Genomic DNA, 16,660 nt, shown 5'->3' with positions numbered 1-16,660 from the left:
TCGTTATATACATACATACCTGTATAAACACACACACACATATGTATTTTTCTGCAGAAGAAAAAAAAAATAAAGGTAAATGAGTAGTAAAATTAGAGAACATTTTTATTTATTTTTCACTCATTTCCCTGGTCTTTGTCTAAATTATTTTAGGAAGAAGGACCGCCATATCCCATGTCTAATATGTGAATCCATCACATATTACCAATAGAAAGTAATCTCCAATAGAAACTAATTTTTTTTCTTAAAATTCTTTAACTTTCTCACACAAAGAAGGAGGAGGGAAGGCTGGGGAAATGGTTCCCTCTTGAATACAGTATTTAAAATGGATGTTGTTGGCTTGATTTTTTTCTAAATTGTATCATCTTTGTAATGAATGAAAACATCCCTAGAAATACTTACAGATAAGAAATAAACTACTCTCTGTGGAAAAGGACATATGTTCCTTGTTTGATTGTATTCACTGCACATGAGCTGATTCTTACTGTGCAATAATTGATTTAACTTGCATTTATTGCTGAGGAAGGAAGTATGTTGTCTTTTTAAGCTATTTTAGAAAATGCATTGTCAATTGATTATATTTGATTCCTAGTGTGTGATGTGAATGAGAGTTGATAATATTAAAATTTATATCAAACAGTTTTAATTCAGATTTGATTAAGACATGAAATGATTTCAAGTAAATTATTCCACTACTCCTGCTTACATGGGACCTCTCATTTTGTAGCTCAGTGTGGTGGTGCTATGTCAGATTTCAGCGGTGTGATCCTCAGCCCTGGGTTTCCTGGAAACTACCCTAGCAGTTTAGATTGCACGTGGACAATAAAGCTGCCCGTAGGTTTTGGTATGTATAGTAAAAGCATGTGAAAGAGTTTTCAGTATCATTAATGCATCCTTATAAAGAAATATCATGATCTAGTAAAAACTCACAAATTATAGTTTACTTTGGGATTGCCTACAGTTTTATACATTGAGGAGTGAAATTTGGATTGCTTGAGCCAAATTAGGTTGCTTAAACCAAACACCTTTCACTTGAAATGCTAGGATAATTGAAAAGATATGGGCATTTCCTAATTTCATAGTTAGAGGATAAGAAAACAGGTAGATAAATTTATGATATTTTTCAGTTGATTTGTATGGACTTATCCTGATTTAGATGTATATGGCAGTAGTAAATTCAATGTAATTTTCATGTATAATATTTTTTATAACTCTCTTCTTGTTTCTGTAACCAAGTAGTACAAATATAAATTATTTTCTGGTAATTAATTAAATTTATCTAACATTCATTGCAAATAAATAAGATTTTACATTTGAAAAGTAGTACACAATTTCTAATGTTGGGTTTAAATACCCATGTAGATATAATAGTTCTCTAATTTTAATAATACAATTCCCAGTGTTTTGGATATATTGCATAATATATATATAGCATTTCATAAATTCTTTCTCACTCTTCTATCACTCATATATTTTCCTGCAACTTCATGTTCTATGGATCTGTATATCCATAAGTAGAAATGCTAGACGGAAGATAAACTTATTTATTAAATCACAGAAGACAAGGATGAGTAGACTCACTGAAGTGCACATAAACCTGGTGGATTTAAAGCAATTAAGAAATTAAGTACTATCCCACTTACTGAGGACTGAATTTCATGCCTTACTACCCCAAAACATCTATGGTCTCAGAATAAAAATTCATATTTAAATATTTTATGTAATTTTGCATGGTTAACTATTTTGTATAAATTCACAGAAAACTAGTTTTGACAATTCCTTACTGAATACATGGTATACTTGAAGTATTATGTTAAGCTGGGAATAAAAAGCATAGTGAAACAGACTTTGTACCTTTCCCCAAATAAGTTACAGTCATGATGAGGGGACAGTCAAATATGCTATTACAATAAACTATAATAAAGATTACAGAATTGTATTAGTACAGTGATCTAGCCTAATCCAGGAAATGTAGAAAAGTCTTGCTAGAGAAAGTGATTCCTAAATTAGGAGTATAGATAAGTAAGAGCCAGCCGAACAAAGAGGGCCAGTCTGGGAAACTGGAAAGAAATTCTAGATAAACAGAATGACACATGGAAAGATGCAGATGAAAAAGCTAAAGGAATTCAACAAGCCTGAATACAGTTTGACTAGCCTGTGATTTTGGGAAAACAGGAAGCTACAGAAAGATGTTGGAGGACTTCCCAATGAGGATTATTCTGTTACTACTTAGAAATATGCTTAGTTTGCAGTTACAGTCAAATTCTACGTCCATTCACTGAACAACGATACTGATATAAATGAATAAGAGATTTGAACCTGTATGGTTATTCTTATGTGTCTTTTACTAGCCAGTTAAGATGGGTCATTCCACGTTGCTTATGGAGCTGACCGAATTATTTTAAAATAATTTATTAAACATATTTTCAATAGTGTCATCAGATCATTTTCAAGTTACCTCTTGTTAATACTTGCTTGGTTTAAAAAAAAAGTTCATCAAAATTATAAATAACACAGATCTCTATTTTAGAAATAAAAATAGGAGAGACTGAAGAGAGACTTTCTATTTGATTACATTTAAATACTGATTTTTTAGTTTCAGGTTTTTTTTTTTAGTTTTTTAGTTTAGTTGAATCAAAAATTAGTTCTAATGTATTTTAAGAAAAGTAATTTATATTTTTTTAAAAAGATTGAATATATACAAAAAATTAAAGAAGTATTTTTTATGTTCATAAAACACTTATCGACAAGATAATTTGTGAAAAGGAGGCTCAGGGGAAATTTTTAGAAAGAAATATGCAATTCTTGGAGTTTCACATTTTAAGGTAGCATGTTAAAATTTCTAAGAAATTTGTATACTTGTACAGAAACATAATTAATATTTTAAGGCCATTTTTTAGTATTTCCCAAATGTATTTGCCCATAGAAATCTTTTCCCATGTAACAAAAACTTTTTGTGGAACTCTTTTTCCAGTAACAAAACATGCCTTTAGTTGAGAATTCCAGTGTAGGTATTAAGAGTGAGAATCCAAGAGAGTATCTGAGTTTGAATTTCAGCTCTTTTAGGTCATCATGTAATTTAGCATACTGTTTAGCTTTTTTGGGCTCCAGTTTCTTCATTCTCATGAGTAACAGTTAACATTAAATAAATAGCATACATAAACACTTAAGAGAGTGTCTAGCAAACCATAAATGCCATATTTTGCAATAACAATTTGGAGAATGATAGTTGTAAAAAACCCCTCTAATTCACTAAAATTGAGAATTAATCAAATTAGGCAAGCAGACCTCAATGAGGCTTTCGTTTTATTTTTTCCGTCACAGAAACATTTCACTATCTCATATTTTAGTTATGTTTATAAAAATTTTGGGGCCATGTTGCAATATGACATCATGTAAAAATTATCAGTAGACTTTATGGAGATGATTATATAAAAATTAGCATTATTTTCTGATGAACAAAGTAGTAAAAGCACATTTATAAATTGCATGCCTCTAAATGCTATGTTGGGGAAATTAACATATCCCCCAAAGATGAATGACTAATTCTAATTCAATTGTTTAACCTGATTATGTTAATAAGTAAAACCTTAGTGATCATATTTTGGCCTCAAATTGGACTTTTGCAAAACACAAATTTACCAAATTACTTTTTTACCTCTAAAAATTGCTGAATTCAATTTAAATGGTATCAAGGAGCAAGAAAGCCACTTTTTGAATTAGTTTTGCTATGGTGACATTATAGTAAAATGAAAGAGATTCTCCTATTACAAGTAGTGGGCATTTGAGAGTGCATTTGAGTGCATTGAGTGCATTTGTTGCTTTAAACTATGGCAAAGCTAATTGCCCTGGCAAACAGCAAGCCCAAGGCCCAGGTATGCCTCTTCACCTAAATGGAAACATGTATAATTACTTTAATATGAATGTGTATATGTGTGTATGTATGTGTGTGTGTGCATATTTAATCAGATAAAACAATAAAGTAGTGTTTGCTTTTCTTTCTTAGGTGTACATCTCCAGTTTGTCAATTTTTCTACAGAAACGATACATGATTATTTGGAAGTAAGAAGTGGATCCTCAGAAACTAGTACTGTTATTGGCCGACTTAGTGGTCCTCAAATACCATCTTCTCTATTTAGTACAACCCATGAAACCAGTTTGTATTTTCACAGTGACTATTCACAAAACAAACAAGGGTTCCACATTGTGTACCAAGGTGAGAGGAATAATGAGAAGTGGAAGCTTATTTAGCTCCAAATCAGCGCTTAGCAATCTAACTAACTCTAAGTATTTTTTGCATTGTGTTTGAGAAAGAGAAAGGAGCCCAAACCATGGCAAGCCTCAGTGGGGAAGATTTTATTTTTTTAATAATGCAATTTTAGGCAGCTATATTGGGGAAATGTTGTCTTTCGGAGGCCTTGGAAAATTCTAACCATGAAAGATGAATTGAATTAGTATTAATACACAATTAAATTAAGAAAGACAAGGCAAGGCAGGTAGGCAGAGCAAACGGATATCAAAGATTTATCTTTGCTCTTATATTAAAATAAGTATATTGAAAGATATTTGACAGTACTCATATATTCTGGGTAAAACTATTTTCTTTCACTGTACAATGATAGCATAATATGCCATTCCTTCATTCCATTCTATTCTCATGAGAATATAATATAAATACTTTGACAATCATATTATATTAGTTGTATTTCAGTATAAAACTACTGCATAGCACTGAGCAAGATTTTTATCCTTTTTTTTAAAGATTTTTATTTATCTATTCATAAGAGACACAGAGAGAGAGAGAGAGGCAGAGACAGAGGCAGAGGGAGAAGCAAGCTCCACGCAGGGAGCTTGATGTGGAACTTGATCCCAGGACTCCAGTATCATGCCCTGGGCCAAAGGCAGGCGCTAAACTGCTGAACCACCCAGGGATCCCCAATTTTTATCCCTTTTGAATAGAGTTTGGACTCAGCCTCAATGTTGACCCTCCACATTCAATTTAAAATAGACTAGAGCTCCACTCCATTTCTATATTTGCATGATGAAGTAGTAATAGCACCTCCCAGATTAATTGTTTTGAACTTTATAGGGTGCAATTAATGTAAAATATATGCCATGATGTATATCATTAGTAAATATTTAGTGCATTGTAAGTATTTTTATGATTATATTATTTCAGATTTTAAAAGTCTGACTTAAAATCAAACATTTAAAGTTATGATATTTCATACAATGTATAAACTGTATACAATGTAGGTCCAATGACTGCAATTTTTAATTGAAATAACAACATTTAATTACATTTCAGCCATAATCATTAAAGGATTTTATGAGTATGTGATACTTTTGATGTGAGCTCCACAAGAGCAGGCATCTTTGTCTTGTTTGTCGATATATCTCAAGTGCTAGAACAGTAAGAGCACATTAAATGTTTGCTGAATAAAAGCATATACCCAAAAAGAAATTTGAGAGTAGTTAAAATAGACATCATAACTTCCAACCACATATGTCTAAAATAATTATAATTTGCATTATGCTTGCATACATAACTTAAGAGCACAATATCACATATCATCCTTTGCATAAAATGGAAATAATTTCTGCCACCTCTCAGTACAGAATTAACCACATCCCCAAGGAATTTAATTATTTCAAAACAATTGGGCAACTGATTAAGTTTCTTATTTGCTGCTAGAAGACTTGGAGCTATATTTGTAGTCCTTCTCTAGCAGGTGTTCAGGGCCTCTGCCAAGCACCTTGCTATTTACCTTAAACCAGGCTTCATCTTTTTTTTTTTTTTCTTCTTCTTCCTTTTTTTTTCCTTCTGCCTCCTAAAATAATGCTCTTATTTGAATGATGTATAACTAGAATTTAAACTTTGCTAACTACATTGTTCAGTCAACGTGCCCTTAAAAAAGATGCATTGTTTATATAATAAAAGCATAAAGCTACAGAATTTTTACTGTTATTGATATGATATCTCTTTTTTATGCATTTATATCATTGAGCTAATGGCATTTTTGAAAATAGGTTAATTCATACAGATTTCGAAGAAGCAGTGTTACTTTTGGATGATTTTGCGATTAGATTTTAAGAACTTTCTGAATTTGGAAAAAATGCATATTATACAATTAAGTGTGTTCTTCTACTGGAAAACTTGCTTCCAAAATTAATATTTTTACTGGTAATCAGTTAAGTCCTGTATTGTATTTGATATAGGGTGAAGACTTTTTCCTGAAGATTTTTTTAAAAATAAGAAACAGACTCTTTTTCTTTTATTTTTTTTTAAAGATTGTATTTATTTATTCATGAGAGACACAGAAAGAAAGGCAGAGACATAGGCAGAGGGAAAAGCAGGCTCCCTGCAGGGAACCTGATGTGAGACTCAATTCTAGGACCCTGGGATCACGCCCTGAAACAAAAGTAGATGCTCAACCACTGAGCCACCCTAGGTACCCCTTTCCTGAAAATTTAAAATCTACTTCCTATATTTCCTGATTAAACTAAAAAACAGGGGATCCCTGGGTGGCTCAGTGGTTTAGCACCTGCCTTTGGCCCGGGTCGTGATCCTGGGGTCCCGGGATCGAGTCCCACATCGGGCTCCCTTCATGGAACCTGCTTCTCCCTCTGCCTGTATCTCTGCCTTTCTCTCTCTCTCTGTCTTTCATGAATAAATAAGTAAATAAATAAATAAATAAATAAATAATAAAATCTTTAAAAAAGTAAAAATAAATTAAAGCATAGGAGGGTAAAATGTTATAAAAGTTATTGCAGGATCATACATTTGTCTGAGTCTATTCTATTCAATATTATCTAACCACAATATATAGAACTCAAATCATTGTGTTGTAGACTTTAAACTCATGCAGACTGTATGTCAATTATATCTCAATAAAACTGAAAAATATCTTTTAAGTGTGAATGAAAATTTGAAAAGGTTTGTTTAATAGAATAACATTCTAACTCCTGATTATCAAATGATATACATTTGTATTAAATTGGAATAACACCTTTGGTTTTGATATTTCTATATGTGTGGAATACTTACTCAAATGAAAAACACAGACTAAGAAAAAAGCCCTTAATATCTTAAAAGGATTGTTGATTAATACTGAAATATCTCGCTTATAAATTAGTTATATTTTAAAAAACAATTTAGGGTTTCTGATTCAACTGCAAATGCAATTTTTTGATTTGGGGAATTTAGAATTTAATGGTCAGTAGCAAAATAGCCTCTTATTGCTGGTAATTAAAATTTTATTAATGATAATGCAATTTTGTAATTCTTGAAAACAAAGTCCCAAATATTAATAATATTGGTATGTGTATATGAATGTGTATATATACTGTTTATAGCTTCAAAATTTATTCAGCAATGTTCATTAAGCATCTACTATATGAAAGGCAATGGATAAAGGCTTTAGTACACAGTGAGAAACCAGGAGCTTTGATTTCACACAAAATGTAGAACAAGAGGAATATGAGAAACTAAACATGCAGTTATACTACTATGCCAAAAATATCATGATAACTGAAGTACAAAATTTATATTAGAAGGAAATTTGTTTCCCAATACTTTATATTTGTTAAATAACTTATTTGGAGAAAGATAACAGAGGGATATTATAGTTTCTTTTAGAGAAAAAATAGTAAAAAAAAATTTAAAAGGCTCAGAATTAGGCTTTCACATATGCTTATTTTATTCTGCATACATGCAATGTAACTTGGAAGCAACTGTATTCTATGTAAGGGAATCAGAATATGTTGGATTGAAATTGCGGCTGTAAAAGTAGTTTACAGTTTCATTAAAATGTATAATTTAGATAGATTGAATAAGAAACAATGTATTTTTATGAATTGTACTAACATTTTATATATGAAAATTATAGACATGAGAAGAAATTCATATCATATTGCCATTGACATCACTTATTATAAACCTGCATTACTATTTATAATCAACGACAAGCAGCACTTCTTCTATTTGGCAAGTTGCAAATAGTACCCATCTGTGGTCTTCTGATATTCAGAAAGAAAAAATGTCTTTCTTTTTCCCTTTCCAGCCTATCAATTGCAAAGCTGTCCTGATCCACGCCCGTTTCGAAATGGTTTTGTAATTGGCAATGATTTTACTGTGGGTCAAACCATTTCATTTGAATGTTTCCCTGGATACACACTAATTGGAAATTCAGCTCTCACTTGCCTTCATGGTGTGAGTCGTAATTGGAATCATCCACTTCCAAGGTGTGAAGGTATGCTCTTAACTCGAAGCTATGTTTTAGCTGATAATCTTCTGTGTTTAATAATTCTTGTCTTGGCACTCTTTTTTTGTCTTCCTCTTCAAATAGCATGCTAAATATACAATCTTTCTTTCAGTTGAGAATTATAGTTAGTACTCAGATCAAAATCCTTAAGGCTCCAAAATTAATAACTGATTTTAGCATTATTGGCAGCAGTTCTAACCTCCATTGGAAGTGAGACTGCAGTCGATTAACACTTTACTGCTTCTCCTTTGTGTGTGTCTGGGTGGGTGCATGGGGCTTGTGTTTAATAGTCATTCTTATATAAGTCACTTATGAAGTTATTGCTACTGAATTTGGACTTACTTTCTCTAAAACCCTTTTAATTAAAAAGCACTTGAACCTTTTGTAGGGTTTTATATGTATACATGATATAAGGTGAAAGTTAAACAGTGTATGTATTGATAAATACTTGAAAAAACAGAAGAAAATCTAATTTATTAATCTGGGAGTAGTAAATAATAACTGTAGCATGCCTCATATTGAAAAACAAATTAAAGCAGACTATATATTGTTCATGATTGCCGACCTAATTTTATATACCTTAACTGATATAAGAGCATAACACAGATGTAATTTAGCCTGCTTAAGAGATATGAAATGTTTGCCTTTTTCTCTGTGATGAGTTTATTGTCATTTTAACATTTTTCTATATCATTTCTGTAGCTCTTTGTGGAGGAAATATAACTGCAATGAATGGTACCATTTATTCTCCTGGGTATCCTGATGAATATCCTAACTTCCAAGACTGTTTTTGGCTTGTGAGAGTACCCCCTGGGAATGGAATCTACATCAATTTTACTGTCCTTCAAACAGAGCCAATCTATGATTTCATTACTGTATGGTAAGCCAGGACCATTGTTATTGATTGATTCAACTGTATATAACAGTGAAACAAGGTAGGAATGAAAATATATCACAATCCTCTGTACAAATTACCATCTGATATTTGATATAATAAATATACTGAATAACTGAGGGTGACAGTTTGTATTTTGTAGAATGAGACAAACAAGAGAAATAGGTTTTGACTTATTTGCCCATGAAGTAGCTAAACAGAACAAAAGCTTTTGTGGGTGAAAAAGAGATTTTAAATGTATTATTAAATTAATGTGCAAAATCAGAAATTAGTGCCAGAGTAGCTTTAAGATAAGCAAGTTCTCTATAAAGCCAGTGAAATTTAAAAGCCTGTGTTTAAATCATAATTATTTAATATGATTGAATTTCTGTCATATGATTTGTTGTAAAATATTATATTTGCATTAAATTATCCTGTTAATGAAACACATTTACTTAAAAACATATTATAAAGAAAATCTCTAGGTTAATTATTGACACTTGGTTACCTGAACCACTGGATGAGTTCTAAGATTCCTTCTAAGTGTAACAGTCTATGAGTCTCAAGATTGTTTTGAAGAAAATAAAAGGAAGCCAAAACTCAGGTATTTGGGACAATATGAGTTGTGGTCAAAACACCAGGGATGATGAATTAATTACAACTAATATAGGTGCCTCTCATTTAGGTAAATATGTGATGTATTAAAATACTTTACATTTTTAGATATATTATTACCTAAAGAGACATAAAATTTGCTAGTATAATTTGGCTCTAATCATTGGTTATTTCATCTATTGCCTCTTTATCATTGCATCTATAATACTTTCTTCAAAACTTGTGCAAAACTCTCTAAAACAAACAAACAAACAAACAAACAAACAAACTAAACAATCTCAATCTCTCTTTCTCCCCTCCCTGCTCTGTCTCTCTCTAATAGGGATGGACCAGACCAAAACTCACCTCAGATCGGGCAGTTCAGTGGCAATACAGCTTTGGAATCGGTCTATAGCACTTCAAATCAGATTCTAATCAAATTTCACAGTGATTTCACAACAAGTGGCTTTTTTGTGCTCAGTTACCACGGTTGGTATTATCTAAGAGTTTCTATTTTATTTGGCACTATTTCAATTTAAAATTGTCCTGGAATAATTGAGTGTAATATATATTTAACCAATGATTGAAAAGGTATTAAAATTTGACACTTTTTAGAAATCATTTCAAACACATTTACTTGCAAAGAATGACCTCTTTGAAGTGTTTAGGGACATTAAAATGTGAGCAAGTAGAAATAGGAAATAAATCAGTCAGTAATTATTCAGTGGAAAATAATCATTTTTGTGTGGAAACCAATAAAAGAGAACCAGCTGTTCATATTTTATTGCATGTAATTTTGAGACATCAATAGATTTTCCAATACAAAATGTTTAATCTATTCAACCTGCTGTGAGTCTTTCTAAAAATAGCATCCAATATCTTTAAACTTTGGATTATATTACTCATTCATTTCAAAACTGTATCTATTCTAGAATCTTACACTTTTAAGTGACTATTCCAGATCATTAGGTTCATAGCTTTTACCTGTGAAATAATTTATGAGGAGTTTCAATTTTAATTCTTTTTATAGAATTATTCTGGGTCCTCTCTTCATAACATTAACCTTTTGAAAGAACATTTAGATGGCTCACAGAGCTTTTTAAAAAAAATCTCCCTTTATCTCAAACTGATTGTATTCCATTATAAATAAGAAAATGTTTATTCCAAATGATAGATCCTTTCTCTGTTATAACCATCATAGTTCCATAAAACACATCCTGCCTTATATGACCTTGTGAGACCAATTCCATGTATATTTCACAGAATCAGTAAGCTGCTATATTAAATTCACAGAAGTTATATGAAAATTTGCAAGATGAACATGTGCTTTGTCCCATTACATTAATATACAACTTAGCCAAGAAAGACAGTTATCATGTTTTCACTCATATGTGGAATATAAATAATAGTGCAGAGGATCATAGGGGAAGGGAGGGAAAACTGAATGGAAAGAAATCAGAGAGAGACAAACCGTATAAGACTCTTAACTATAGGAAACAAACTGAGGGTTGCTGGAGGGGAAGTAAGTGGAGAAATGGGGTAACAGAGTGATGGATGTTAAGGAGGGCATGTGATGTGATGAGCACTGGGTGTTCTACGCAACTGATGAATAACTGAACTCTACATCTGAAACTAATGATGTACTGTATGTTGGCTAATTGAATTAAAAAAAGAAAGATTTTTATTTTTAAAGATTTTATTTATTTATTCATGAGAGACACACAGAGAGAGAGAGGCAGAGACATAGGCAGAGAGAGAAGCAGGCTCCATGCAGGGAGCCCGATGCAGACTCGATCCCAGAACTTTGGGACCATGCCCTGAGCTAAAGGCAGACACTCAACTGCTGAGCCACCCAGGTGTCCCAGAAAGATGCTTTTTAAATAAAAATATTTTTATCTTTTTTAATACAAAGTAAGAAAAACTTTAATACTCAAAACTCATATTCTGTGAAAAACATATTAAGCCAAGTATGGTTATACTTAAAGATGTTTAGAAATTTAAAGCACACTGGATCTAGAAATAGAGAATAGATAGAAAATATTTGTTTGCTTAATCTCAGCACTTATCAATTTGTGTTTCTTTAGTTTCCCACAGCTATCAGAGCTGCATGTACACTGTGGCAGAGCCAATTAGAAAGGGAGGCATTCATTGAGATAATTTTTATTCAGGTTGTTTATCTTAACTCATTTGTCTTTTTTTTTTTTTTTTTTTTACTGACTTGGTTGTTTATGCTGACAGGATGTAGATACAATCTAAATCTACACTATAACTTTCTTATAATTATCTTAGATAATCATAACCCAGGAACCAATACATTAAATAATAGTGAAAATCAAAAGATGAATTTGTTGCTGAACTCTATTGTACATTTTTTCTCTTCATGATCCCTGAATAAATTGTTATTATTTTGTGTACTACCTGAACAAGTAATAAAGAAAGGACCATTCATTGATGAACTCTAAATATCCATAAAATAACCTTACAGAGAGTATAAAGTTCTTATAAAACTTTGGAGACATTTTAAAGGAGAAATATTGCCAAAGAAAAAGATGTGTGTGTGTGTGTGTGTGTGTGTGTGTGTGTGTCTTCATATAGAAAATATAAGGATAACAGCATGTCACCCACAAAATAGTGGATTTACATAGACATTATGTCAATGTGTATACATATATTTTCATTCCAAAATGTTTCACTTGATTTTTGTAATGATTTTTGAGTCATGTGTAATACAATAGAATTAAGGAAAGAAGATAAAATACTTACTTAGTATTTTGTTTTCCCATTGACCTTCGACAAGTTACTCTTTTGCTTCCACTTTCTTCAGTCGTAAAACAGCATGATGGAATTGCTGATAGGCTTGATGAGACTATAGAGAAATTACTCCAATTACAGTAATATATTAAGTTGAACCATATTAAATAATTGGTCAAAAAATGCTGAATATTGGCAGTTTTGTAGAGCTCAACCCAAGTAAGTGCTGTTGTTATTATTATTATCCATATTACATTGCAGAGAACTGTAGGCAGTGGATATTATACAGTTACCATAGTACCAGGCAGTGTAGATGTTTAGTAAATTTTCCTTTCCTTACCATGTCTCATCTCTCATTTTAGGTTTTCTAATAGAGGACTTTTCTTTATTTATGTTCATACTTTACATTCCATTAAAAGACGCAATTGCCAGAGCCTAGAAAAGCCTAACATTTGAATCGATATCCCTGGGAATTTTACCTAAACCTTAAAATAACCTTGAAATTTGAAGATATAGCTAGAGCTCAAGTTAAAAATTGACAGGTGCCTTACATTCTGCCAGCCTTAGTAGGATAATTTTCCTAAAGTACTGCTTTCATTCTGATTCTCCTTTTTAAGATCGGGATGCCTACATTAAATCAAATATAAAGCTACCCTATAATCCAGTTCAGTGAATCTTACTTCCCAGCCCTTACTCTGACTCTAGTCAGAATGGTTCTCTGCTTCCAGAACCTCTGTTCTTAAATGATACCTTACACATCTTCAGTTCTTTTTTCTCCCCTTAAGTCCCATTTCCTCCATTTCTTGACAATTCAGAGTCATAGAGATCACAACCATCTTCTCTATGATTGTACTTTCTCTTACCAAACTTTTGAGAACTTATCACAGTATGGTGTATTGTCTTATTATAAGTCTTGTGGGTTTAATAATAGGGAGCACTTTTTGAGGATATAGATCACATTTGTGCTTCTTAACTGTTTTATATTCTTCTTACTGTCTGATTGGTTACTTATATTTTAGTCTTACAGTGAGAGGTGTGAGTTCAAAATCATTTTTTAAAAATGTGTTTGAGTTGATTGAGCTGTATTACTTACAACTTTTAAAGAGATTATTTTATGATCATGTGGATGCATGCCTATTTCCCTTCACAGAAACAGACAAAAAAGATGACTGCATTCAAATTAGTATTAATATAATTAATATTTATAATTTACATATTATATTTAACTAATTAAATACAATTAATATTTACCACCTGAATCCATATTCAGTAGCTATGGCTTAGTGTCAAAATGAGCTCTCATAATGGTAAAAATATTGATCAAGTTGTTTGGTATTTTCAGTAAGTAAACCAGGGCGGTAATGCACTATTTAACACTTATGTTAAGCTGATTAAGTATATCTAAGCTTAGAATGGTTTACTCTCCAGCTCAGTTTTCTTTAAATTCTGTTACTGATTTACTAGGTCCTTGTGTTATGCTCTACTGTAAGTCAGAAGTGGTTTTCTTAGGACTTGTGCATTTACTTTATAAATTTGACAGATCAGTCTTTTCACAAACTTTCTTAAAGGTCACACTGATCATTTAGGCTTTATTTATTAATGTATTTTTAATATATTTGAAAAGAGAAAAAAAAATGTGTTTCTTTTCTCCTAACCTAACTTCCTTTATGAGATCCAGCCAGCCATCTGTCTTTTATAAAACATCACCTTCATAAAGCCTTTCATGATCAAAAATAACATTCATAAAAAGCTTTGAAAAATGAAAGTTCTGTGCAATGAAAAAATAGGACAGGTGTAAATGTTGAGGCACTTTTTCTCAGATATTATACTTCTCTTTTATCTGAGGAAATGTTTTGTCTCTCTCTGTATTGCTGGAATTGTAATTTTGTAAAGTAAGAACTAAATTTTCTTGATATCTGCCATAGAGTCTGGTTGGATTTGGCTTGTAATAAATAATACCAATATTCAGTCCTAATCAATGACTTCCTAAAAGTAAATTACACAAAACCTGTTTTAACTGCACTGTTTTGCAGACACTGACTTTCCATATTAGTCACTAGAACAGTGATTGAAAACTTAATATGCTGGGTACTCTGCTAGCTACTTTTCATGAATTATTGCTATTTTTTGTAATAGCTCTGCAAAATGAGTACTATTATCCCCATTTTAATGATGAAAGAACTGAAAGAAAAAAAATTAACCTACATAAAACTAGAGAACTAATAAATAGAAGAGTTGTCTGGAATTCAAAATAGGTCTATCTGACTCCATAGAATGAACTCTTTTTAAATAATGACGACAAGGCAATAATCATAGCTAAAATATAGAGAGTTGTTACTGAATGCCAGGCAATGTCCTAAGCTGGTATTGTCTAACATACAGATTATATTTAATGCCCTGTAAATCTAATTTTTCCTTAAAAACTTAACAAAAGTGATTTTAATTTTTAGTGAGATGATAAGTTACCTCATTTTCTAGAACATACCCCTTGTAATTAAAACTTAGAACCTTAAACTTTGTAGGGGTTCTCTTCTTTGTGACCTACAAGCTCACAATACATAGGTGTAATGCAACTTAGTATGTTCCTTCTGGTTTCTAAAATGTGCTAAGGTCACTGTGTGAAAAGAAGATAATTTTTATTCGGGGTCTGACTTATGGCAACTAAAAACAACTAGGAGACTATAATATAGACAGGAATATATATTTACTCATTTAAGACAGAAGGTATCATTCTCACGTTGAAATCTATTATCCAGGGCAGTACTTTTTCTAATATTAGAATATTAGAGAACCTCGATTTATATACAGAAGATTTTCTTAGTGAGCATAATATGATTTAATTTATATTACCCTTTGTTTTACAATGTTTACCCAATGGCACATCTTCTGTGAAGAAATTAGTTGATTATATATTGACTTTCAGATTATTTTTAAGAAATATGTTTAAAAGGCTGATAATGTCTTTTAGGTCATCTTTTAAGTTTAAGGTTACCTTTACAATAAATGCTGTATTTAGGGAAAGTATATTTAACTCCACAAAGTCTCATCCTAAAAGAGACAGCTGCAGATACAAGGACACATTTTATATAAAACATAAATCACCATTGCTTTGAACTGTGTGACCCCTTTGCCTCACACAACCTAAAGACCTGACCTCCTTTCATATATCAGTAGATAGAGCATTGAACTCTATCTGTGTTTCATTGTTTGATACCTAGAAAGCATGGGGATAGGGACATCCTACAATTATATATATATGAAATGTGATAAAGACACTAAAAAAAAAAACAAACTGGTGAAACTGTTATGTAGAAAAGATAAATGCCACTTACTATTACTTAAGCGACTATTTTTTTTTTTTTTAAGATTTTATTTATGTAAGAGAGAGGCAGAGACACAGGTAGAGGGAGAAGCAGGCTCCATGCAGGGACCCCGATGCAGAACTCTATCCCAGGACTCCTGGGATCATGCCCTGAGCCAAAGGCAGACACTCAACCCAGGTCCCAACTTAAGTGACTATTTAGTGATGACTAAAATCATGCCAAAATCGCTTACTCTATTTTGACATTTGGCTCCATGTGTATATCCATTTATAAGTTATTGTATCTATTTTGGACAATGTATTATTGTCAGTCCCCTGAATCAAAGTCTGTCAGGAACACACCTTTCAGTTAAACAAAATTGGGTTTGTTTGCTCCCTGTAATGAGTGAGACAGCACACCATGAGGGACCCTGTGGCATCCCAGTACGAGGGCATTGGGTAAGGCTTGTTCTAGGATTTTGCCTGTGCAAGACAGTTCTGGAAAGGTTCAAGGCAGTATGCTTTATTTCTAGACTAGGTGTTTTTAGAAAATTGGAGTAGTTGTTCCAATGAGGTCAAAGGATTATCAGATCAGATGCTAGTTGTTAATGAAATTGTTTATGGTCAATAATAGAAAATCTGGGATCCCTGGGTGGCTCAGCAGTTTGGCACCTGCCTTTGGCCCAGGGCGCGATCCTGGAGTCCCAGGATGGATTCCTGCGTCGGGCTCCTGGCATGGAGCCTGCTTCTCCTTCCTCCTGTGTCTCTGCCTCTCTCTTTCTCTATCATGAGTAAATAAATACATTCATACATACATACATAAATCTTTAAAAAAAATAGTAGAAAATCATGGTCTATCAGTTAGAGCCATGTTCT

At 32.1% G+C, this 16,660-nt stretch overlaps 1 protein-coding gene across 2 annotated transcripts in view; it reads left to right on the top strand.

Moving 5' to 3' along the window:
- The window catches only part of CSMD3 (CUB and Sushi multiple domains 3), a 1,311,859-nt gene that overhangs the window by 1,199,603 nt on the left and 95,596 nt on the right, over window positions 1-16,660 (top strand). For both annotated transcript variants that reach the window (XM_038555367.1, XM_038555366.1), the window contains 5 exons: window positions 728-844; window positions 4,007-4,216; window positions 8,064-8,252; window positions 8,967-9,144; window positions 10,076-10,221. In XM_038555367.1, coding sequence (XP_038411295.1) covers window positions 728-844; window positions 4,007-4,216; window positions 8,064-8,252; window positions 8,967-9,144; window positions 10,076-10,221 — 840 coding nt within the window. The remainder of the gene's footprint in view (window positions 1-727; window positions 845-4,006; window positions 4,217-8,063; window positions 8,253-8,966; window positions 9,145-10,075; window positions 10,222-16,660) is intronic.

This window comes from Canis lupus, chromosome 13, assembly GCF_011100685.1.
Source record: "Canis lupus familiaris isolate Mischka breed German Shepherd chromosome 13, alternate assembly UU_Cfam_GSD_1.0, whole genome shotgun sequence".
NCBI lineage: Eukaryota > Metazoa > Chordata > Mammalia > Carnivora > Canidae > Canis > Canis lupus.
This window is presented reverse-complemented; position numbering and strand designations above follow the sequence as displayed.